Here is a 25,350-nt window from a genome sequence, read left to right on the forward strand (position 1 = left end):
CCTCTAGGTTGGGAATTTCTATATGCCACACATATGGCCTAAAAAGCAGAAAGAAAAAAAAAAAGTAAATGTCTGCCCTAGTGGTTAAGGATCCATCATTGTCACTGCTGTGGTGCGGGTTCAGACACTGGACCAGGAACTTCCACATGCCACGGGCACAGCCAAAAGAAAAAAAGTAAATGTGAGAGGAAAAAAAATACGGAGAAAGAAAGAAGAATGTAAGAGAACTCGTGAAAGAAAAACATGAGAAAAAGAGACAGTGAAAGGATCAATCCAGTCAGTTTAGTATCCAGCTGATAGGATTTTTTTTTAAGAGAGAGGAAACAGAGGGAGAGAAAATAATAAAAATATCAAGAGGAGTTCCCTCGTGTCACAGTGGGTTAAGGATCTGTCAGTGGTGTCGCTGCTGTGGCACAGGTTCCGTCTCTGGTCCAAGAACTTCTCTATGCCGTGGGCACAGCCAAAAAAATATGTTTATATATATATATATATATATATATATATATATATATATATATATATACATCATCAAGAAAATATCTCAGAACCAAAGGCTCAAGTTTCCAAAAGCTGCCAGGATCCCTGCCCAGTGAATGAGGTTCAGACACCAAGGAGAAGAGGATTATAAAGGCTTCCAGAGAGAAAACAGCAGGTCGCACTGCAGGCTGGGAACCAGAGCAGCGGCAGGCTTCTGCACAGCCACCCAGAGCCTTAGAGGCAGGGAAGCTGTGTCATCTGGATCCTGAGGGAAAACCATTTTCACTTCTCAGTTCTCACCTGATTGAACAGGAGCTGGAAACCCAGGCTGCAAGAGGAGCCTTGCCCAGAAAACGAGGGCTGTGCTTGCAGAGAGGAGCCCTGCTGGGAAGCCCTGGTCTCAGTCAGTGATAAACATGGGAAAATGGAGTGTTTTGTAAAAAGGAGGCAGTTAACCCCAGGAAGACAATCAGCTGTTCTACAGCTCACGACAGCCCTTCAGCCAGCTGTGGCTCAGATCACCGGCCACCGGTCTCTGCAGATGTTATTGGCTGGCACCCAGCTATGCCCGCTCCCTTATGGATCCTTAGCTGAGTTGAGCAGTGACAGAGAACTGTTTACTGTCTGGCTCTTATCAGTTTCCCAACCCCTCAGCTGGCTGCTGGCCCAGTAACTCCCTGTCCCCTACTCCAGCCTGCTGCTCTGCCCTGCTCTGCTCACCTCAGGGCCTTTGCACTGCCCTCCCCGGCACAGAACACCCCTCCCCCAGGGAGCCACGTGGCCCGATCATCCTAAGAGCCTGCAGACCTCCTGAGTGAAATAGCAGGCCCCTTCTCATCCTCTGTCCCCGAAGCCCCAATTTCCTTCTGTCACCTTGTTCTGTTAGTTTGTTCCCCACCCCCACCCCAAGAGCTGGTATGTCACTCTTACTCACTGCTGTAGCCTCATCATCTGAACACTGGTTGAGCAAGTGAGCAAGAAGAGGATTGTAAGGCCAAGATGGTGTGGCTCAGCTGGGGGTTTATATCCCATGACCACAAAGGGAAATGCAATTTAGCCAAAAATACCACCCAGCATCACTGGGGTAATGCGGGGGCGGGGACTGGAGTCAGTGGGGGCAGGGACAGCCAGCAGGGCTGTGGTGGGAAGTCCTGATCTGAGGAATCTGGAGCAGCAGGACGAGCCTGTAACTTAAACTACGGAGATGAGAGCAGGAACACAGCTAAGGCTTGAAAGTGGCCGTGACCGCTATGAGATGGGGGTGCTTTTCTCCGTAGGGACAAGGCCCTCCCTGACTCCATCTTGTCAGGCTTCCGGGACTTGTTTCCATAGCGTCCACCAGCAAATGGAGAGCAGAGGGCCAGGGCTGAGTCGCTTGATGGCCAGGCTCGCGTCCAGTTTCTCCAGGTGGAGTTCCCGCCACAGGAAGCGGCAAGCCTGTTTGGAGAACCCAAAACATACCCAGGCGACCTCGGAGACGGCTCAGCAAAGCTCCTTGGAGCCAAAGCTTCATATCAGACACCAAGGCTGTGGGGTGAGGGTGCCTGGTACCAGCGCCCAATCCAGGGGGTGCCTTCAGGGAAAGGGGGCCAGGGACCCTCTGGGTGGGCATTCAGGCCTGGGATCCCTGTTAGAGGACCAGCAGCACAAATTGTGTTTTAACATTGAGAGGTAAGCAGAGTCTGCCCTTGGCTTCTTTCCAGGCCTTGGTTGCCCGTGGCGACGTAAAAGCCAAGGGTTGCTTCCAGTGGGGAAGAAAAGGCGGAGAGATGGGGAGGGGAGGAGGATGGAGGACACTCTTGGGGGGTTGTGGGGAGCCCTTCCCAGGGACCTCTAGGGGGTCAGCCATACAGAGCCAAAGAAGCTTCTTAGCAGTAAACACATCCCAAGCCCTGAGCCTGTTCGCCCTGCCACTGACTCGGCCTTTGCATTCCTGAGCGCTCTTCAGGTGACTTTGCTCCCTTGCGCCAATTTGGACACAGGCAGACACCACCCAGGTCCCCTCCTTAGTTGCCCTTCCAGGGCATCTCGAAGCCACCGCCGGCTGGAGCCAGCTCTCTTTTCCCACTGCTGGACCAGCCTGCCTTCAGAGTGTGTTTACATGCCCGGCCTGGGAAGATGAGAGAAGAATGAAATGTCCTGAATGGTTGTCAGCGATCTTTACTGACTCACCGAAGATTCCATTGCTGACAGGCAAGCAGCACCAGTTTCAGCCTGTTGAAAGCTAAACCAAGGCATGTTACATTTTCCAGAAATTCTTCGAGCAAACATGGATTTGAATGGGGCAACACCAAAGCCAAAGCGGTTAGGAGCCTCCCCGGGCAGGAGCGAGGGAGAGGTGTAGACAGAGAAGGAATGATTTGATGGATGTGGCTTGCTTATGTTGACTGGGTTTTTTGAATGCTTGTGGACTCCAGGGAGGCAGGGCCACCCCTGGGGTGATGCTGCCTTGCTCCATTACTGTCACAGGCCATATGCAGGTCATATTTCCTTTCCTGTCTTGTCCCTTCCTTCTTGTTTTCCTGGCAGATGTGTTTGTAGGCCAGAGTTTTTGGTCGGGTACCATGTTAAATAATTCCTTTAGATCAGGGGTCACTTTCTCTGTAAAGATTCAGATAGTAGGTCTTTCCGAGCAATAAAGTTTTATAGGCACACAGCATACAACATGTAAACGACAGGCACGGCCAATAAAACTTTTATTCATGGACACTGAAATATGAATTTCAGGGTTTTGTTTTAATGATTTTTATTTTTCCATTATAGTTGACTTATGGTGTTCTGTCAGTTTCTAAATTTCAGATATTTTTCATGTGTCGTGAAATAGAATTCTTTGGACTGTTTCCCCCAACCATTCAAAAGAGTAAAAACCATTCTTGGCTCCCTGGCTGTCCAAAACCAGGCAGTGGGCTGGATCTGGTCTGGATCAGGCTACAGTTCGCCATCCCCTGCTCTAGATGAAAGAGGCAGAAGTACCTTGAACTTAAGCCTTGTTTTCAGGCACCTAAAAGCTCTGACTAGGAGTTTCTGCTGTGGCACAACGGGATTGGCGGTGTCTTGGGAGTGCTGGGACGCAGGTTCAATCCCTAGCCTGGCACAATGGGTTAAGGATCTGGCGTTGCCGCAGCGGCTTAGGTAGAGACTGCGCCTTGGATCTGGTCCCTGGCCTGGAAACTCCATAGGCCCCACGGGGCGGCCAAAAAAAAAAAGCACTGACTGAGGCTGTGGGGAGGGCAGGAAAGGCCACTAGCTCTTGGGAAGCCAGTCATGGCTCGAGTCAGGACAGGGGGTGGTCCGGGCAGCTGGCAGGCCCCTAGTGGGCTGGCCAGAGGCCCATGTCCCAGAGGTGCCAGCCCTTGTCTGCCGCCCCAGCTCCATGGTGATCCGTGACCTCACGCTGCGCAGCGCCGCCAGCTTCGGCTCCTTCCACCTCATCCGCCTGCTGTACGACGAGTACATGTTCTACCTGGTCGAGCACCGCGTTGCAGAGGCCACTGGAGAGACGCCGATCGCAGTGATGGGAGAGGTGAGGGCCCTTCCAAGAGAGCCGGCTTTGGGGGCCCCAGAGAACACACTCGGGGTGGGAGGGGTGCCAGTGGGTGGGGAAGGGAGAGCCAGACAGACCTGGGCAGAGCCTGGCTCCTCTGTCACCTGCTCACATGACCTGGGTGGGACTTCCTGTCTCATCATGGTAAAATACACAGAACATAAAACTGGCCACTTTAACCATCTGAAAGTCAACACACAGCAAGGTAAAACCACCGCCCATCTAGTTCTAGACCATTCCCTCATCCCAAAGGAAAACCTCATCTCCATGAGCAGTCACCCCCCCCTTCCCCTCCCCCAGTCCCCAGCAACCACCAACCCAACCCACTCTCTGTCTCTATGGATTGGCCTGTTCTGGGCATTTCCCACTGATGGAAGCACATACTCTGGGGCCTCTGGGGTCTGGCTTCTCTCACTCAACATAATGTTTTCAAGGTTCCCCTGCACTGTCATGGGTATCACAGCTTCTTCCTTCCTTCCCACCCCCCCACCCCACCCCACCCCCGCTTTTTAGGGCCATACCCGTGGCATATGGAGGTTTCCAGGCTAGGGGGCTTATCACAGCTACTGCTGCTGGCCTACACCAGAGCCACAGCAACAAGGGATCCGAGCCGCATCTGCGACCTACACCACAGCTCACAGCCACACCGGATCCTTAACCCACTAAGCAAGGCCAGGGATCGAACCCAAAACCTCATGGTTCTTAGTCAGATTCATTTCCACTGCGCCATGATGGGAACTCCCTTCTCCTTTTTTATGGCAAAGTAATATCTGATTGCATGGAGATGCACCGTTGTGCTTATCTGTCCTTTGTTGGTGAATACTTGTGCTGTTTCTGCCTTCTGGCTGCTGTGAACTGTGCTGCTGTGAGCACTTGTGTACAAGTTTTGTTTGAGCACCTGTTTTCACTCTTTGGGGTGTTTACTTAGCAGAATTGCTCAGTCATGCTGGGTTGTTTTGAGGAAGAAAAGAGTGATGCTCATGAGCTTTGAATACACAGTGAGCCTGCAATAAGCAGCAGCTGTTCCTTCATGGTCACCACGCAGAAGCCCCAGTCTCTGTCCCCTTGCTGGCCCGTTCAGTCGGCACCCATCCACCCTCCAACAGCTCCCAGGCTTGGCTCTGGAGGGTGTGGGGACACACCCAGACACCCAGCAGCTTCAGAGCCACTGCTCACCCACAAAGCCACAGCCCACTTCCCCTGTGGGCAAGGACACTGCTGACCTTCCCAGGACCCAGTCTGTGGAGGCCACTCACTCTGGGCTTCTCTCTTGCAGTTCAACGATCTGGCCTCCCTGTCGCTGACACTGCTCGACAAAGGTGAGTGTGTCTGGGGCTTTCCCTCCCATCCTTGACCCCCCGGGCAGGTGACCCTGAGCAGCACGAGGCATCCCAGTGGGGTCAGGGGTGGGCTCAGAGCAGAGGCCCTGCCCCTTCCTCCTGGATTATGTTCACTTCTGCTTCCTGGGCACCTCCCCAGCAGGCCCTCAAGGAGCAGGGCCGCGCACAGGCCTGGGTGGCCAAGGGCCTCCTCCATCCACAGCCACAGGGGGGCACAGGACGGGTGGACCAGAGGGCACCCCACCCCCAGGCCCATTCCCTGAACCACAGGGGTGGGAGGACCAACCTCCGAGGGCGGCCCTGCTGGGACATGACACAGGCACCTGGGCACTGGTCATGGGGAAGAGGGCCCCCAGGTTACCCAGCAGAGACAGCACCCTGCACCTGGCCTCTCTGAGGATGTGCTCCCCACCCCTGACCCTCCCATGCCCCCCACCCCCCACCCAACCCCACAGATGACATCAGCGAGGACCGTGGAGGCAGTGAGGCCCGATCAGAGGCCCGAGGCCGGGGTGAGCCGCTGGTGAAGCGGGAGCGCAGTGACCCCAACCACCCCCTGCAGGGCGTCTAGCTCAGGGGCACCTCTTGGCTGCGGCCCCGCCCGAGCTCCACCGCAACAGTGCCTCTTAGACCAAGTGACCTTTACTCGGACTCCCGGGGCTCCCAGCCAGGGCGCCCTTAAAGGACATGTGCTTCCTCAAGAAGAAAACAGTTGTGACCACCGCGGGAGCTATCAGCACCCGGGTGTCACCTTCTTCTGAAAGTCCTTTCCCCGCTCTGCACACCTCCCGCCTGAGAGCTGGAAGGGGCCGTGCTGGGCCAGTCGGTACCTCCACACTGGGCATCTCCACCCAGCGGGCTGCGATTTGCACCGTGCGGGTGCCCTGCCACCGTCGGGCAGTGCTGGGCTGGCCAGCGTCCCCAAGACCCCTTGTGCCCCTCAGTGGGGAGGGACCTGCCCTGCTGACCCCTAGGAGCCCGGTCTCTAGACGCAAAAGGGCTCCAGAAGCAGCCGCCCTGTTGTCTCGTCCCTGGATGGCGTGCGTGGCCCACGGTCCCGTGTGACTCAAAGAACAAGTCACAGAAACAGGCCCACTTGTGCCAAGACATGGTGGGGCCTTTAAAAATCAAACCCAAAAGCTTTATCAGCAACCGGAAGGACTGGGACAGTCCAAGTTCACAGCCAGCCTCAAGCTAAACCCTTAGGTCTGCCGTGAGTTTGTTCTAAGGGGGCCAGGGGATCGGTGTCTCCGCAGTGCCTTCAATCCCACCAAGCCTGTGCCCCAAGAGCGGTGCTGGAGCCCCCCTCCACAGAACCTTCCAGAACACCTTCCTTTGAAGGAGCAAGCCTGGCCCGCTGCGACCCTGGCCAGTCTCATCTTGAACTGCTCAGAGTTGACACTCTTCTCTGGGGACAAATGAAGCCCGAGGACCCGCTTGTAAACACCCCGGCTCTGTGCCCCCCGTTCCACATTGCCCCGTTGAGCCCCGTGCCAGAGCTCTGCCCCCACAGCGACTCAAAGCAGACAGACCTCTGGTCTAGGAAGCAGCAGCTTCTGAAATGCAATAGTTTTCTCTTTTTGGAAAAATGTTCATACCAATAGTTTTGTGCTCTAATTGTTACTAGAACGTTCTTTATGGATGTGTATATGAATGCAGTCTCTCTGGTCCCAGTGTTGTTTTCTCATTCTTGCAGAAGGTACTATTGTAAACTCACGTGGCCTTTAAAAACCCTCCTTCTCGACAGGCAGGAGGCTCTGCACCCCTGGGCCTCCCAGACTCCTGTGAAATCAGACAGCACAAGTGTCTTTAAACACACAGCTCCTTTCCCAGGAGGCAGCCGAGCCCTCACAGTTCCTGGACTGTGATGCCTGCCTTTTCTTCCACCTATCCCTGCCTTCCGCTCTGTCCCGGCCTTTGCAGGATTCCATGAGGAAGAATAGAAATGACAGTGAAGACACGAGCCTGCCCAGCCCCTTCTCATTTTTCGTTGCAATAAACACATTGAAGGTACCCGTTTGGGGGTTCCAATCCACACTCCAGGCCCTGCACCCCACTCAGTGGCCCTGGAGGACACAGCCCTCCCTCTTGCCGTCTCCCAGCCCTGGGGCAGGCAGGGAAGGGGGCAGCAGTGCTTTCCTCTGGCTCTCTGGGGAATGTTCCATTTTCCCCGGCCTCTTTTAGCAAGGCCAGACCCAGGGCCAGAGAGGGCAAGAAAACAAGTCTCAGCCCAGGATGGGCGAGACTGTAAACAGACTAGAGTCACAAGATTTGGCAGAATAAATCCACGCGCCAGCCGCTGATGCAGCCCACTGGTGGCTCTCCGGTTTCTTTGGGAGAGCAGTGGGGGCTGAACTTGAGAGCACCCTAAGAATCCGTGCGGGCTTCCAGAATCGCTAGTTCCTAGGCCCCACCTACAGAGAGCCAGGCGCATGGGATTGGGGTCAGGACCAGGGGTTCTTCCTGTCACGATCACCCCCTTTGAGGGATGCTGACGTGGGATTATAAGACTTTGAAGAAACCCTGCAGAGGAGAGCCGTGGGCTCAGGAACCAGAGGGCCCCTGGGGGAAGGATGTTCTGGAAACGTGGATGCACTTCCAGGTAACTGCCCTAAAGCCTGCTTCTCCGGGGCCAGGCTAGTGCCCCACGTGCCACCAGAGGCGCTCAACCTCAGCCCCAGCCCAGGCCAGGTAGAGGTGCTGGGGGTGCCACTGAAATCATCCATTGTTATCCTGGGTGCAAGGCCGGGCTTGGCTTCATGCTCTGCTGTTATCATCTTGAAATCTATTTATTTAAAAAACTTTTTTTGGAGTTCCCATCGTGGCGCAGTGGAAATGAATCCGACTAGGAACCATGAGATTGTGGGTTTGATCCCTGGCCTCACTCAGTGGGTTGAGGATCCAGCATTGCTGTGAGCTGTGGTGTAGGTCAAATACACGGCTTGGGTCTGGCGTTGCTGTGGCTGTGGTGTGAGCTGGCAGCTACAGCCCTGATGAGACCCCTAGTCTGGGAACCTCCATATGCCATGGGTGTAGCCCTAAAAAAGACAAAAGACAAATTTTTTTTTTCAATTTGACTTTATGTTGGATTACAGTTGATTTGCAATGTTGTATTAGTTTCAGGTATACAGCAGAGTGACTCAGTTATACACATATCCATTCATTTTCAGATTTTTCCCCCATATAGGTTATTACAGAATATCGAGCAGAGTTCCCTGGTTCCCTGTGCCGGACAGAAGGTCCTTGTTGGCTTTCTATTTTATGTATAGCAGTGTATATATGTCAATCCCAACCTTTTTTTTTTTTTTTTTTTTTTTTTTTCATTTTATGGCTGCACCTGCGGCATATGGAATTTCTCAGGCTAGGAATTGAATCTGAGCCATAGCTGTGACCTATGCCATGGCAATGCCAGAACCTTTAACCCACTGTGCCAGGCTGGGTATTGACCCTGCACCTCCACAGCGACCCAAGCTGCTGCAGTCAGATTCTTAGCCCGCTGTGCTATAGGGGGAACTCTGTGAATCCCAAACTCTTAAACCATCTTGCTTGAAATCCTTAAAAATTTTCCAAGAAAGGGCCCATGCTTTCATTTCACTCTGGGCCCCGCAAATATTGTGGCCAATCCTGGGGAGTAACTCTCAGGACCCAACCATCCAGCCTTCAGTCAGGTGGCCAGGCCCTGACTCTGTGCTGACTCTCTGCCAGGCTCCAAGAACCCAGTGGAAGCCAGACTCGTCCCCATTCCCTCTTGGTTGACAATTTCAGCCTGAGGCCTCTGAGCCGCACAAGCTCTTGCCCCCAACCTCCCTCCTTGGAGAGCCAGGCCCAGTGCTGGGCGGCAGGGTCCCTGGAAGGGGAGAGCAAGGCCCTACCCTGAGGACCTGAGTGGCTGGTGGGGCTCATGAAGTGATGCCCATGTGTTTCCTGCCCCAAGAGAAGAGAGGAGGAGGGGGGCTTGCTGAAGTCCCAAGGGCTATCAATGTCCTGGATGGCCCACTGGTTGGCCCCAGGGCACAGGCCCTGCACAAGGACAAGAACCCAGTCCCACCAAAAGCCTCCAAGAGATTCCGATTGAACATGGTGGCTTCTCACCAGATGCTCCAGTCCATTCTCCTCTACTTTGGGACTATCTTCCAAGGTAGTTGTTACCCTCCATAGTACATAGGGGAAAATTGAGGCTGTTGGCTGGAATGCAGACAGGATGGCTGGAGCACCAACAGCTATCTTGAACTTCGAGGCAGACATCACAAAATAAGGATGGCAAAGCAGTGAGATAGAAGGAACCTGGGTTCCTGGTGATCATTAAAACCCTAACAGCCTCTAGTCAGAGTTCAGTAAGCCGCAGTTGGGTGAGTTGAGGGCTACCCATGGATGTTCCTGCCTCCACCCGGCTGCAGGGGTGCTAAGAAAGGGAGAGATTTTCCCTGGCAGGGAGTGTCCCTGTCTCAGTTTTCTTCCCACTTCACCAGCTGCTGCCCCCTGCGTCTGGGCCCTGCTCCTTCCATACCTTCTGTGACCTCATCCAAGTGCTACTGACTTGCTCTGCCGCTGCCCATACCCGCTGCTCAGAGGTTTGTGGGTGCTTCGCCATACAAAGAGCAAGACAGGAGACCAGCATCTCATCATCCAGGCTTCCCACCCGCATCTCTTACAGTATCTGCCCCACCATCCATCCCACTGTTCAAGCCAAGAGCCAGGGCCACCCACATTGTGTCCATCACTTTGACGCCCTCAACATGCCCCTAACACAGCCACTGTCTCCTTCCTCCTTGCCACTCCTGGATCCCCACCTGCCTGGAGAGGCAGTGGGGCTAGGACACTAAGTGTGCCCTCAGGTGAATTACTTATATTAGTTTCCCCATTAGGGGAAAAAGGTAATAAAAATGCCTACCCCGCAGTGTTGTTGTGAGATTTAAATAAGTTGATTTATAGAAAGTACAGTATAGATAGCAGGTTGGTTTTCTATTTCATATATAGTAGTGTGTATATGTTACACCAAGCACTCAACAATTGTTTCTCAGGAGTTCCCTGGTGGCTCAGTGGGTTAAGGACCTGGCTTTGTCACTGCTGTGGCCCTGGTTGCAGCTGTGATATGGGTTTGATCACTGGCTCAGGAACTTCTGCATGCTGTGGGTGCAGCCAAAGCATGTGAAGTTTGGGCAGTCTTGGGGAGGTGCTCCACCAATTCCCTAGACCCACTGGAGCTGCCCAGTTTCTTCTCTTTTCTCTCTGATCTTATGAGCATCCTCATTGTTCAGCAAATTATCCATTTGCTCTCCTTTGAAAGAGGTGGGAATTCCCATTGTGGCACATCGGAAACAAATTTGACTAGTAGCCATGAAGATGTGGGTTTGAGGGTTCAATCCCTGGCCTCAGTCAGTGAGTTAAAGATCCTACGTTGCCATGAGCTGTGGTGTAGATCGCAGACGTGGCTCAGATCCTACATTGCTGTGGCTGTGGTGTAGGCCGGCAGCTGTAGCTCAGGTTCAACCCTTAGCCTGGGAACGTCCATATGCCGTGGGTGCAGCCCTAAAAAGCAAAAAGAGAGATGTGGTTTGGGCGGTTAGTGACCAGTCCCCAGACTGATACCCCCTTAGTGCCTATGAATTTTGCAGGCATTTTCAGAAGGGATTCTCAGACACACCCCTCCCCCAGCCGTCCCAGGATCTAAAGCCCCTGTTTTAGAGGTGGTGCATCCAGAATGCTTCGAACATGACCAGAGCAGCCAGTGCTACCTGACCTGGCCCCCCAGGGCAGACTTTGAGTCCTGAGAGTTTAGTTACTTAGAAGGAAAGGAACAGCTTTTTATCCTGGAGCCCAGTTTTGATCTCATCCCAATCCTCTGCTGCCCCCCTGTGGTCACTGTGACATGGCCTCTTCCTTTTCAGCCGGGAAACTTGCCAGCTGGGATTTTAGCTAAAATTGAGGCTGTTTTGTTTACTAAATTACAATAATGCATGGAAAGATCATAAGCAACAGAGTGAAAGAGCTGGCTGCCCCTCTTCTCCATCTGTCTCTTCTCTTCCTCAAACATTCCCTATTAAAAAAAAAAAAAATGGAGTTCCCATCATGGCACAGTGGAGGCGAATCTGACTAGGAACCTTGAGGTTGCAGGTTAGATCCCTGGCCTCCCTCAGCGGGTTAATGATCCGGCGTTGCCGTGAGCTGGGTGTAGGTTGCAGACGTGGCTCGGATTCCGTGTTGCTGTGGCTGTGGTGTAGGCCAGCGGCTACAGCTCCGTTAGACCCCTAGCCTGGGAACCTCCATATACCGCAGGTGTGGCCCTAAAAAGACAAAAAATAGAAAAAATTTAAAAATTGCCTATTTAAGTCCTCACAAGATATTCAATAATTACAAAGGGAGAAGTAGCAACCTGGCCGACACCAAGTAATCTGAGTTGTCATCAGGAATGGTGCAAACTAACAACATATGCTTCCTGATAGGTTATTCCATGTTATTCCCCCCTCCCACCCCAAAGTTCATCACCTGAGTTTAATCTGGAGGAAACCTCAAGCCAACCCCAAAAGAAGAGGCAGTCTACAAAATAGCTGGGCAGTACTCAGTACTCCTCACCAGTGTCATGGTGAAGGAAAAATAAAACAGAGGAGGGAGTTCCTGTTGTGGTGCAATGGGTTAAGAATCCAACTGCAGTGGCTCAGGTCACTGCAGAGGCGCAGGTTCAGTCCCTGGCCAGGGAACTTCCATATACTGTGCATGCAGCCATTTAAAAAAAAAAAAAAGGAATTAATCTAAACTAAAAGGAAACCAAGGAGCAATGACATCTGAATGCAACTAGGAGTCCCAGACTGGATCTTGGAACAGAAACAAAACACTGGCAGTCAGCAGGTGACATTTGAATAAGTTTGTACAGTAGTGAATCGTCCTACATCAAAGTGAATTTCCTGGTTTTGATCATTGTGCTGTTTATGTAAGATGATAATGTTTGGAGAAGCTGGGTGAAGTTCATCTGGAAGTTCTTGGTACTGTTTTTGCAACTTCTTTATAAGTCTGAATTTATTTTATTTGCTTTTTGGGCCACAGGTGCAGCAAATGAAAGTTCCTAGGCTAGGAGTCTAACTAGAACTACAGCTGCCAGCCTAAGCCACAGCCAGAGCAACATGGGATCTGAGCCTCATCTGCAACCCACACCACAGCTCACAGCAACGTCAGAGCCCCGACATACTGAGCAAAGCCAAGGATCAAACCCACATCCTCACGGATACTAGTTGGATTCGTTTCCACTGCACCACACAGGAATTCCCTGAATTTCTTTTAAATTGAAGGTAAAGTTTTTTAAATTACAAATAAAATCAAGATTAAGTATTTCCTCCTGGTTCCCTACCATCCTTAGCTGCTGCAAAGTATGGGCGTGAGGGAGGCCAATGCACTCAGCTTGGGTCGGGGGTCTCCCTGAAGGCCACAGTGGACACCCTGTTGTCACAAACTCAATCCTGCAGGGGCAGGAAGGATGCCAAGCGGAGGAGGCCACCCAGGATGACCTCCCTCCACCCTCACCTGACTCTGAGCTCCTGGAGGGCAGGATCTCTGGGCCCTCACCCTCCGCATGGGGCTGGGCACAGAGCAGATACAAACTGGTTCCCTGCCCATGATGGAAAGATGCGAACTGAGTTGCAGCTGTGAAAGCCCTTTGTCCTGGGTCTCAACTACAGAGGCCATTTTCCTCGGACTCGCCTCCTGGTGAGCAGAGGAAGAAGCAGGCAGCAGAGAGGCCGACCAGCATCTTAAGGTAAACCATCTTGATCCCTCCAATTCCCACTTCTGAACCCTGTCTTAGGAAAAAGCTCAAACTCTCCGAGAGCTCTATGGCCTGCAAGGCCCCACATGGTCCCTTGCTCGCTCTGCCCGGGGCCATACTGTGCACCTCACTGTTCCTCCAGCTCGCCAAGCTGGTTCCTGCCTCAGGACCTTTGCACTCACTATTTTGTCTAGAATGCTTCTCCTGCAGGTCTGGATGGCACCACCTCAGAGGCGACTTCTCTGAACAGTCAATCTAAAGTACCCCTTCTGTGTTACTTTGTGCTCTTTTATTTCTCTGTAGCACTGGTCACTATCCCATATTACTTTGCGTACTTGTCTATTGTCAGTCTCCCCAGAAAAGACAGCAAAGCTCCATGAAGGGGGGATCCGTCTTGCTCATCCTGGGACCCAACACTTAGAGCAGCGCCTGAGGCATATAGGTGTGGTAGCTCTATACTGCTGCGTGACAAATATTCCTCAAGTTAGTGGCTTCTAACAGCAACCATCATTTATCTTTCCTGGGAGTGAGGAACGGAAAGGGCCAGACTGGGCAGGTCTCTCTCGGGGCTTTGCCTTTTGGTGTCTGTCTCCACTTCCTTACAGCATGGCAGCCTCAGGGTGGTTGGACCGCTTACAGAACAGCTGAAGGCTTTTAGGGCAACTGTTCCAACAAAGCAGGTGGCAGTTGCATCCTCTGTCCCTGTTATGACCAAGCCTCCTAAGTTACATGGTGTCATTTCCACTGTACTCTACTGACGGGCCAATAACAAGCCCACCCCCTATCAGGGGAAATGGAGATCTCACTTTTTTTTTTTTAATCTTTTTTTTTTTTTGTCTTTTTGCTATTTCTTGGGCCGCTCCCGCGGCATATGGAGGTTCCCAGGCTAGGGGTCGAATCGGAGCTGTAGCTGCCAGCCTACGCCAGAGCCACAGCAACGCAGGATCCGAGCCGCGTCTGCGACCTACACCACAGCTCACGGCAACGCCGGATCGTTAACCCACTGAGCAAGGGCAAGGACCGAACCCGCAACCTCATGGTTCCTAGTTGGATTCGTTATCCACTGCGCCACGATGGGAACTCCCTCACTTTTTTTTTTAACTGAAATATGGTTGCTTCACAATGTTGTGTTAATTTCTGCTGTACAGGAAATTGATTCAGTTATATATGTATATACTCTTTCATATTCTTTTCTACTGTGGGTTATCACAGGATGTTGGATATAGTTCCCTGTGTTATACAGCAGGACCTCGTTTATCCATTCTATGAACTGTGCATCAGTTCATCTCAAACTCCCTTCTCCACCTTGGCAACCACAAGTCTATTCTGTGTCTGTTGGGTCTGTTTCTCGTAGATAAGTTCATTTGTGTCCTATTTTAGATTCCACATGTGATGTCATATGGTATTTGAGACCTCACCTCCCTTTTTTTTTTTTTTCTTTTTGGTCTTTATAAGGCCACATCTGTGGCACATGGAAGTTCCCAGGCTAGGGGTTGAATCGGAGCTGTAGCCACCAGCCTATGCCAGAGCCACAGCAACACAGGATCAGAGCCATGTCTGCGACCTGCACCACAGCTCATGGCAACGATGGATCCTTAACCCACTAAGTGGGGCCAGGGACTGAACCCAAATCTTCATGGATACTAGTCAGGTTCGTTACGGCTGAGATTTCACCTCTTGATGGGAAGAGTCAATGAATTTGGGGACATGTTTTAAAACATGTAGGTAATCAGTAAATATTTGTGAGAAATAATTGCCGGCTAAGTGAATTCGTTTAAGGAGAGCAGGTAAAGAAAGCAAAGGCAGGCCTAAGTGGCGCAGTGCTGGCAGCCATCTACACCTGGATAAGAACTGGGAAACCAATGGAAATATAGTCCGGCCGATGGGTTTAGCATCTCTCAATGTCCTTTGAAAAACCACAACTGGATTATATTTAGCAAGCGGTGACATGTTGCTGGGAGTTTCCCAAAGTGTGGGACGGGTGTGGTGTATGAAATGACTTTTGGAGACATACAGCAAAGCATTAAATGACACTGAATCTCATGGATTATAGCTACCCCATTTTCAATTCTCTTTCACTCCTTCTCACCATGTCAAGGAGAAGTCTCACTGGACTGATAATATGCTTTTAATATCCCTCTAATACTTCGCTAATCTCTCTTACATCAAAGGAAAAGCAGGCTTGGGGCTCAGCACCTTGGCAGGCAACAGTATCTACCCAGAATTTTAAAACATTGTTTTGTTTCCATGTTTATTTTTAGTTCTCTCCTATTCCTGGCTTGGTGGTTTTCTATTTGAAATGGTGATATACACATACCGTATCTATTTAATGTCAAGCTAATAAAAGGCATAGAAAGAAAAGGATTAAGTTCATTAAAGGTCAGAGGGTTCAGAGATATACCTACCTAAGAGAGTTATAAATATTGAATTTTTTTTTTTTTTTTTTTTTTTTTTGGCCACATCCATGACACATGGAATTTCCCAGACCAGGGGCTGAATCAGAGCTGCAGCTTCTGGCCTTTGACACAGCCACAGCAACACCAGATCCTTAACCTACTGAGGCACGCCAGGAATAGAACTCGAATTCTCACAGATAAAAGTTGGATCCTTAACCTGCTGAACCACAATGGGAATTCCAAATAATGAAATTTAATGAATATAGTGACATCCATTAAGCCAGAAATGACAAAACCTAAGTCTACACACTGTGGGTTTCCAGATGGATCTGATGACTCCCAGTGTCCTTTCCAGCACTAACAGTCTACCTCTTCTGGAAGAATTTCTTTTTCTTTTAATTTTATTGAAATATAGTTGACTTACAATGTTGTGCAAATTTCTGCTGCACGACAAAGTGACTCGGTTATACATAAACGTTTTTCTCGTATTCTTTTCCATTACAGATTCACACAGGCTATTGAATATAGTTCCCTGTGCTCTACAGTACGACCTTATTGTTAGATCTGTCCTGGAGAATTTCTAACCAAGCTCTGTGGTCTGTGCCTGCAGCCTGGAGGCAAAACCTAGGGCAGCAGAATCAGGTGCCTATTGGGTATCCTATTAAAATGCAGATTCCGATTCAGGTCTGTGTTGGAGCCTAGGGTCTGCATTTTCAACAGACTTCCAGGTGATGCTGATTCTGCTGGTTTGGGGGCCGCAGCAAGAAAGTAGCAGGCTCTAGGAGTTCCCTGGTGGTGCAATGGGTTCAAGATGCAGTGTTGTCACTGCTGTGGTTAGGGTTCAATCCCTGGCCCAGGAACTTCTGCCTGCCATGGGTGTGGCTAACAACAATGCTGATGACAAAACAAAAACAAGTAGCATGCTCTAGGAAAAAAATCTAGTGTGCTATCATACAACTCTTCTCAACTCTGGTTAGTGACATTCACGTTGGTAGCTTGAAATCAGCCACAGCTGAAGTAATTATACCAAAAAAATCAGCAATGCAAGGCAGGGTCCAATTTCTTGTTTTATTGTCTTTGAGACTTAAGAAAGTGATGGGAAAATAGTAAAATTTACAATAAATTATACATATAAAGGCACACTACAAATACAGACAGACGGGTTCTCTTGCAGCGCAGCAGGTTAAGGATCCAGCATTGTTAACTGCTGTGGCTACAGTTTGAACCCTGGCTGGGGAACTTCTGTCACACGTGCAGCCAAAAAAACCAAACCAAAACAGACAGACAGAAACACATTCCCCCCCCAGAGAAGCAGCTGTTAAACACTCACCATACCCCACTGATTATATAGAAATGTATAAGACAACCACATAAATATATGTCTTAGAAGTTGGCAAATTCCTATAAAAATCCAGAGTAAATATTTTAAGTTTGTTGACAGTCTGTTAAAAGGACTCAACTAAGAGTTCCCGTCACTGCTCAGTGATTAACAAACCTGACTAGTGTCCATGAGGACCCAGGTTTGACCCCTGGCCTTGCTCAGTGGGTTAAGGATCCAGCGTTGCCTCAAGCTGTGGTGTAGGTTGCAGACATGGCTCGGATCCCTCGTTGCTGTGGCTGTGGTGTAGGCCGGCAGTTGCAGCTCCGATTCAACTCCTAGCCTGGGAACCTCCATATGCCGTGGGTGCGGCCCTAAAAAGACAAAAAGTTAAAAAAAAAACTCAACTCTGATGTTGTAGCTCAAAAACAGCCATAGGCATTTTGTAAATTAGTATGGCTGTTTTCAAATAAACTTAAATTTATGGACACTGAAATTTAAATTGTATACAGTGTTCACATGTCATGAGCCATTATTCTTCTTTTGACTTTCTCCCAAAAATTAAAAGCATAAAAACCAGGAGTTCCGGGGTGGCCTAACAGTTAAGGATCTGACGTTGTCACTGCTATGGTGCTGGTCACTGCTATGGTGCAGGTTTAATCCCTGGCCCAGGAACTTGTGTGCCAAGGGCACAGCCAACCCCCCCCCCAAAAAAATCCAAAATGTAAAAAACTACCCTTAGCTTACAAGCCAGAGGTGGCGCAAGGACTGTCGGGCCTTAAACCAAAGACATGTGACACAAAGTCCCAAGCAGAGGGATCACTCTTAAGTGCAAAGATCCTGAGTTTGGTAAGCTCCCAAACACAGAAAGATCCATGTGTCAGAACTGCAAATGAGCAAGGGAGCGCATGGCAGCAGAAAACAGGGGGGCTTTGTAAGCCTAAATGAGAGATTTAGAATGTATTCCAAGTTCAGCGGAAAGTGTTTTGGAAGCATTGAGGAAAGATGTGCTCTTGATCTAACATTTTTTCCCCCCACTGTACAGCAAGGGGATCAAGTTATCCTTACATGTATACATTTTTTTCCCCACCCTTCGTTCTGTTGCAACATGAGTATCTAGACATAGTTCTCAATGCTACCCAGCAGGATAACTCATATTTTTTAAAAGATTCCTCTGCGTGTTGCTTATTTCCTAAAAATGAAAGAGAGCAGAGAGAGAAGATGCTGTTCAGTCTTCCAGGATAGAGATGAGGATGATCTGGCCTCAGGCAGTGAAAGCCTTTCTGGGGAGAACGGGTGGATCTGGGCTCTATTTTGGAGAGGAGGCAGAGTCCAGGGGATGTTCTGAGGGATCCGTAGCAGATGCGTCGCGAATGAGCCCAGGGGGTCCAATAGTCTCCCCTCAGCCCTGTGAAGTTGATCAGCCCACGTGATCAATGAAAACACAGAGGCTCCGTGCCAGGCCCTGTTGAGTCCACGGCCTCGTCCCCCTCCCAAAAGCCAGTGATCTTTAACTTCAGGCTTCTACTTCCCCCAACCATCTCCCACGTCTCCACGTGATCTCAGAAAAACGTCTGCTCAAAGTACTGGTCCCTTAGACGGAGAACTGGTCTGGGGTGACTTAGGACACCCCACGACCCTCCTGCAGGCCCCAGGCCTGCCCGCGTGGAAAGGCCCCCACTCCAGACCCAGCGATTTACCTATTAGAAGGCCTCGATCGCGGCGCCCACCACAACTCACGCTCCCACCGAGGAGGGCGGGACCGCAAAACGAGCGAAATGCGGGACGGTCAGAACCCATCCCTGCCCGGCCGCCTTACCAACCGTTGCTTCCCGCGTCGCCCGGGAACTCCACCACGCATGCGTCTTAACCTACCCACGCCCACACACCCCCACCCACCCTTGATCGGCGGGAAAGGGAGGCGGGGGCGGTTAAAACGCAGGTTCGTGCTCCGAGCTTGGTCGGGCGGGGACAGTGATCCAGAGCCCCACTGCGCGCCTGGCTCAGCGCGCATGCGCAAGCTGCCTGCCTCGCTCGGAGTCGGCTTGGGAAGTACGCACGCGCGGGAGTTTCTGGCAGAAAGCAGACGAGCCCCGGCCGGCGCGAGGCCTTGTGGGAGGGCTTAAGGAAGTAAAATGGCGGACCTGGCGAACGAAGGTAGGGGAGGCGCCGTCGGGGGCCAGCTGGCGGCCAGGGAACGGGCGGCGGGAGGCCTTGGGACCACAGGCCCGAGGGGTGAGCACCCCGAGGTGCAGGGAGCCTGTGTGCTCCGGGAGGGCGGCCCAGCGGGCCCTGCAGCCGCCCCCCATTGCGTTCCCTCAGGCCGGGCTCATCCGCCCGGCCTATCACTCCCGGCAGCCCCAGCCTTACCACGGTCTGGCTAGACGGCTCGGGAAACTGCGGGGGGCTGCGGCCCTGAGGCCTTTCCGCCTTGCAGGCCAGGCCTGGGGCTGAAAAGGGGCGGGAGGCGCGCCCTCAGCGCCTCGGTCACAGATGTAAATAGACCTCCGGGCCTGGTCGTGGGCCCAGCGCGCCACGCTCCCTCCCCGCCCCCTCGTTCTCGGTACCTGGGCTTCCCCTCTTCCCTGCCGTGCCGCCCCACCCCCTAATCCTCCACCCGCCTGGAGGCTTCTCATCCTCCACCCGCCTGTCCCACGCCGAGGATGGAGAACGTCGGGTTTGTTTCGCCCCCACCCCCAAAACGGCCCCCCAGTTCCCGCCAGTTCCCCCGGATCCTTCGTGGCGACCCGCGACTCCGCTCATTTAGGCTCAGTCTCAGGATGTGGGCCACCGAAAGCCTTGGCTGCCTTTCGGCCCTTTTTTGTTGCACTTCCAGAAAGAGGCAGGCTGTATGATTCTCTCCTGCGGAGCGCTGACATCCCACCTGAGCGATTTTGACAAGGTTACAGTTCCGAACGGCCCAGAGAAAGCGCTCCATAAGTCGATGTCTGATGAAATCAACCGTGATGTTGAGATCGCTGTAGCTTCAGGGCCTCTGAGGCCTATTTTTAGTTCCCTCCGTTTCTAGGTGCACAACTACAGGCAAGCTCTCTACCTGCCTGGCCCTGATTCTCCCGTACCCTTGTCCCTGCTGTCCTGAGGTTTCCATACTCAGCTGCACGAATGGCAATAATATGTGCTCACCCTCGTGGAGCGTTTGGCCTGGTACCAGGTACTGTTCAAAGCCTTGAGGTGTTACCTGGATTAAGCCTCACTCCTCACAATAGCGCCCTGAGGAAAGGACTGTTAACCCCCTTCTTGGTGAGGAAACTGAGTTTAGAGTGGTTAAATTACCTGTCCAAGACAGGTCACACAGCTAGTAAGAAGCAGGGATGTGAATCAAGGTGATCTGGCTTCAGAGGCCCCCACCCCCCATTTTATGACTGTGTAAGATAAAGGAGAGGGGTGCAGAGGGGTGAGGCATTCCATTCATAAGATCCATTTAAAGGCGGAAGGGGGAGGAGTTCCCTAGTAGCCCAGTGGTTAAGGATCCGGTGTGGTTTGGGTCACTGCTTGTGGCTTGGGAACCTCCTCATGCTGCAGGCGCGGCCCCAAATATGAAAAAATAAATAAAAATAAAGGCAAGACAGGGACTGAATGAATGGGAATCAGTATGACATAGTTTATATATTTGCATATTTCATTGTCTTGAACTTAGGATCGTATCCAGCATTGTATTTGACATCTCCATTTGGCTAATAGGCAAAGACAAAATCCCTATCTTTCTCCCCCAAACCTGCCCACCCCACCATCTTTCTCCCCTGTAGTAAATGGCAGGTCCATTCTTTGAATTGCTCAGTCCAAACACCTCGAAGTCACACTCGACTTCTCTCTTTCTCTCATATGCCGCAGTAGATCTTGTCAGTTCTACCTTGAACTTTATTTCCAGAGAATGACCACTTCTCACCACCAGTGCTGCCTGCCACTGCTTGGGCCTCCCTTCCACCTTTACCCATCTAACAGTTTCTCACCCCCAAGGCAGGGTGGACTCTTGAGACCTCCCTGCCCTCTTCTCACCACAGTGTTCCCACCTTACTCTGCTTTAACCACTCTGGCTTTCTCAGTGTCCCTTGAGGGGTCCATATCCTGTCTCCTATACGCCTTTGGACCTGCTGGTTCCTCTGCCTGCGTCAGCTTTCCCCCTGATATCCCTATGGCTTGCTCCTTCACCTCCTTCAGGTTTTTACTTAACAGTACTTTATTACTGAGAACTTCTATGGCCCACCTGTTTCAAATGGTATCCACATTCCCTATTCCCTCTACCCTGTTTCATTTTACTCTGCAGCACTTAGCACCCACTGGTGTGCTAGGTTTACTCATTTGACTATTCTTATAAAATATAAGCTCCATGATAGAGAAGATTTCTGTCGGTCGTGATCACTGACTGATCCTTCACATCCAGAATAGTGCCCAGCACAGAGTAGGTCCAAGAAACGTTTATTGAATGAACACATGAATTCATCAGTGATAACCTTAATTGTGAGGTAGACCTTTGAGCACAGGGAAGAATTGTGGATTCCTGTTTTTCAGGGATACCATTCTAGCATATGCACCAACACATCTGCTGTCAGTTGTAAATTGCATAGTTGAATGGGTAAGTGTAAAATAGAGGAAAGAGGATGTTTTGTACTTAAAAGTTTTTGCCCAGTAAATGCTACACTGAGTACTTTGACTTTAGTTCTGGCATAGCTGTCCTCAAAAAAAAAATAAAATCTTAGTGGTTTTTTTATGCCTCATGTAACTCTGCCATCCATTGATTGGTTGTCATGTGTTTTTTTATTCCATTTCTGATTTTGGCTTGTGCACCCAGTAGGATGTTTAATTTCTTATCTACAGTGTGAACTAGGACTTCTTGCCTATGCACATTGAAGCTCTGGGACTGCCCCGTACGTGTGCTTTCCCACTTGTTTAATTTCACATGCCTTCTTGGCATCTGTCTTTCCAGAGTGGGTTCCTAAGCATAGCCATCCTCACAACCAGCTCCTCCAAATCCTGGGCATCGGTACAGTCGGAAAGCAGCACAGGTGATCCTGATATGCAGCTAGGGTTGGGAGCCACTGGAGTGAGTAGTACAGGTTAGGAGTGCTGTGCTTGTATGCAAAGAAACATTTCCAGTTGTGTATCCAGTACAGCATCTTGTTGACCCTCGTTGCCATGGTGATCTCTTCAGGGCTGGTGACAGCAACTCCCACAGCCCTTTGTTGGTAGTCCTTAGTCCCTGAGTTTTAAAGGCACGTTGGAATGCTTCTCTCCGGGGCGGCTGGCGGGGGGTTGGGGGGTAAGAGTGTGTGTGTGTGTTTTACTTGTGTCTTGGGATATTTTCTGCTTGGCATTTCGCTATTAATACATCCCAAAGTCATTAATCATCCTGTCTCTGGAGCTGTCTTCCTTGTAGACCAGCACCAGAATTGGAAGGCAGCATTTGGTCCCTGGTAAAGGTAAAGAAGACTGGGAAGAGGGTGAGTAAGCAAAGCATATTTGAGCTATAGGAAATCTTGGATTCCAGATCCCGCCTTAAAAGATACCATGTGTGTATGAATCGTTGCCAGCCTGTGGACACTTGAGGTGGAAACCCGAGAGACAGTATAAGGCAGGGTTCTCAATTTGGTCCTGTCAGCATTTTGGATCAGATGATTTTCTGTTTTGGGGGCTGTCCTCTGCCTTGCAGATTGTTGGGCATCATTGCAGCATACCTGACTCTACACTTAAGATGCTAGTAGCACACACTCTCCCCTGCACCCCTGCCCCAGGGTGCAACCAAAATATGTCTTCACACCTTGTGAAATGTTCCAGAGCAGGAGGTGGGCCCTCAGTTGAGACCCAATGGTATAAAGTGCTGGTGGGCTCAGGCTTTGCCTGAGAACTAGGTTTGTATTTTGACTCTGCCTTGTACTCTGAGTAACTTTGGGCAGATTCTTAACCCCATTGAGCCTGAGTTTCCTCACCAGTAAAGTGAGAATAACAGTGATTCTATCTATCCCACGGTTGCTCTGAGCCTTGGCTGAATCAATGCATGATAATTATTTAGCACTTATCTCAACCCAGTAATGAACAGTCAGGAAATGGTAGCTATTTTTACTATGGGAGACTCATGGACACATTTAGCTGAAGTACTCAGCAAAGCAAGAGAGAATGAGAAGTGAGTCTGAACAGGCAGGTGATTCCACCCCCACTGAACAAGATGACCCTGCAAGAGCCCAGAGCGGGAGGCAGCCAGCACTGGGCTGTTGTCCTCTTCAGTTCTGTCTTGACTTTGACTGCGTGCTCCTCTAGCCATGGGTACTCAGCCTCAGCACTATAGGTCTTTGGGACCAGGCATTAATTCTTTGTTGTGTGGCTGCACTGGACATCATTAAGATGTTGATCTGCTTTCCAGGTCTGCGACCTGCTTCGCGCCAATACCACCCTCCCCCTCCCCCAGTCAGGACAACCAGAAATCTTCAGGCGTTGCTCTGTGTCTCCCAGGTTTGGGGTGGGTGGTGGGTGGTGCCTGCCGTCCGTTCAGAACCACTGATCTGGCTTGACCAAGTACCAGTCTAGAGATTTTCAAAGGTGGTTTGAGTTTTCTCAGTTCTCACCTTCCTTGTTGACTTAAACCCTAAGCCCTGAGAGGCTGAGATGCCACTCCATTTTTATTGATGAGCTAGAACTCAAACAATTGGAATCCTCCTTCACTTGAGTCTCACCACCCACTTCCATTACCCTAAACTTAATTTTTAGGATAAGTGAGAAGCAACTTGAGAAAGTTTTCATGAAGTTATGATAAACATTAGGCCTGAGATTTGTCCTGAGTGCAGAGTGTACATTTGACTCTCCTGTGCCTCTCACACCTGTAGCAGATGGGGCCTGGTGGTGCTGTTCTGAAGTCTTTATACACCCAGAAGAAATTTTGTTTTGCCCAAAGTCCTGTGTATAGGCAGAGAAGCTAAAACTTTCCCACCAGGTCTTCAGCCTGCCTCCCGGTTATCAGGAAAGTGGACTTGCCCCGGCAGTCCCATCACCCTTGCACATTACTGCGCATGAGGGCTCGTCAGGATCTGCCGTGCGCTTCTGCTCTGAGTGAGAGGAGGCAGCAGGAATTTGGTAAGGTTAGAGCATGTGAGCTTAGGATGGAGTTCGGAGCAGGGAGAGTGTTTGAGGCTGGCGAAGGGGACATTTTAGGTACCAGTCCAATTCCAGCCAAGTAAGTGGGTTCAGGCACGGAGAATAGGCTGGGGTAGAGTGGAAGATGCGGGCCATTTGGGGAGCAATAGGATGCACTTGGGATGGCTGAAAAGGGCCTTTTGAAACAATTTTTTTAAAGTATAGTTGATTGGGCCTTTCTTCTGTAATGAAAACTGTGGGAAAGGCAGACGGCAGAAGTGACTGCTATTGACTTGGCAGGTCCTTGGTAGCTCTCCATGGTACTTCGAAGCCATCAGAAGGCAGATGGGTTTGCATCCCTCTATTCAGGATCTTATGGTAGTGCTGGCAGCAGGCAGCAGGGGTTCTTTGTTTTGTTCGAAGGGAATTGTTGTGGGGTTTTTTTTGCCACCTTTGTGCAGTAACCTTCTTACGGTCCCGTGGAGTTGTTAGGTGTGGCCGTGCACTACTTGGTAGAAAACTATGTAGCACAGGGCCTCAGAGTAAAGCCCTCGTGTGTCCACACCTTGCTGCATACGTGGTTGCTTGGCACTTGCTACTCTTGCATGGCACTGGCTGTGAATCCTAACCCTAATGGCACTTTGTGCTCATTTAAGGAAATTTTAAAGGAAAATAAAAACTGATGCCCGGGCTGCAACATTGGAGATTGTTGTAGGAAGTCCAGGTGTCTAGGCCCCCACAGATGTTTTACACATGAAGCTGGAATCAGAAATCACAGGCAGGAAGGCGTTCCCTTGTAGTACAGTGGGTTAAGGATCTGGCATTGTCACTGCAGTGGCTTGGGTGGCTACTGCGGCACAGGTCAGTCCCTGACCTGGCAACTTCCACATGCCTCGGGTGTGGCCAAAAAAAAAAAAAGAATTTTGAGATTTCAGGGGAAAAGTAACCCAGGTTTCTAATTTCTCTTAAAAAATAGGAACCAGCTTCAGCCTGTATTCTTGCACAATAATGATTTGCCAGGACTGAGGAGCAGCCACCACCTTGAGATAGACTATTTGCCTTCCTGGACATCACAGTCCCCACCAAGCTTCTTGGAACTTGGCCTGCTTCCTCCTTTTCCAGTGCCTGCCTGACCTTGGGTTTCAACCCTATTATAGCAGCTCTTAGATGCCCTGTTCATTGCACTCAGGGTACTTTTTAGCAAAGAACCACAGCAGAAATTTCCTGACCCTGTGATTAATTCAGGGTTTAGTGTCCTCGGAATGCTTGTCCTCAGGACAGCATATGGCAGCAAGTCTCCAAGATGGTCCAGGGGCCCTGGGAGTCCCCAAGACCTTTTCAAGGGGACTGCACATTCAAAACGGTTTTTATAACAATGCAAAGGCATCATTTGCCCATTTTACACTTACTCTCTTGTGAACGGACAGTTTTCCAAA

General features: G+C 50.7%; 2 protein-coding genes and 1 long non-coding RNA gene across 46 annotated transcripts in view; 2 read left to right on the forward strand and 1 right to left on the reverse strand.

Annotated features, from left to right (window-relative positions):
• Positions 1-13,108, forward strand: part of RFX2 (regulatory factor X2) — a 107,327-nt gene extending 94,219 nt beyond the window's left edge. For 21 of the 22 annotated variants that reach the window (XM_085013170.1, XM_085013172.1, XM_021083997.2 and 18 more), the window contains 3 exons: positions 3,847-4,000; positions 5,298-5,340; positions 5,817-7,031. In XM_085013170.1, the coding sequence (XP_084869296.1) occupies positions 3,847-4,000; positions 5,298-5,340; positions 5,817-5,932 (313 nt within the window). In that variant the 3' untranslated portion in view covers positions 5,933-7,031. Of the gene's footprint in view, positions 1-3,846; positions 4,001-5,297; positions 5,341-5,816; positions 7,032-12,402; positions 12,645-12,818 lie in introns of those variants that run through there. The other variant, XR_014837742.1, reaches the window with a different exon arrangement.
• A 3,454-nt stretch (positions 13,109-16,562) lies between these two features.
• Positions 16,563-18,683, reverse strand: LOC146405519 (uncharacterized). The gene is made up of 2 exons (XR_014837756.1): positions 18,532-18,683; positions 16,563-18,239 (listed from the first exon to the last, which is right to left on the reverse strand). It is a non-coding gene; the product is annotated as an uncharacterized LOC146405519 (long non-coding RNA).
• Positions 18,684-18,935: 252 nt separating this feature from the next.
• The window catches only part of RANBP3 (RAN binding protein 3), a 60,180-nt gene continuing 53,765 nt past the window's right edge, over positions 18,936-25,350 (forward strand). For all 23 annotated transcript variants that reach the window (XR_014837743.1, XR_014837745.1, XR_014837744.1 and 20 more), the window contains exon 1: positions 18,936-18,988. Coding sequence is in view for 16 of the 23 variants with exons in the window: in XM_085013182.1 (XP_084869308.1) it covers positions 18,967-18,988 (22 nt within the window). In the remaining 7 variants the exon portion in view is untranslated. The remainder of the gene's footprint in view (positions 18,989-25,350) is intronic.

The sequence above is a fragment of the Sus scrofa genome, chromosome 2 (genome assembly GCF_054392235.1).
Source record: "Sus scrofa isolate SSC_HxYL_T2T_F1_AM1 chromosome 2, Sscrofa_HxYL_maternal_Yorkshire_Landrace_v2.0, whole genome shotgun sequence".
NCBI lineage: Eukaryota > Metazoa > Chordata > Mammalia > Artiodactyla > Suidae > Sus > Sus scrofa.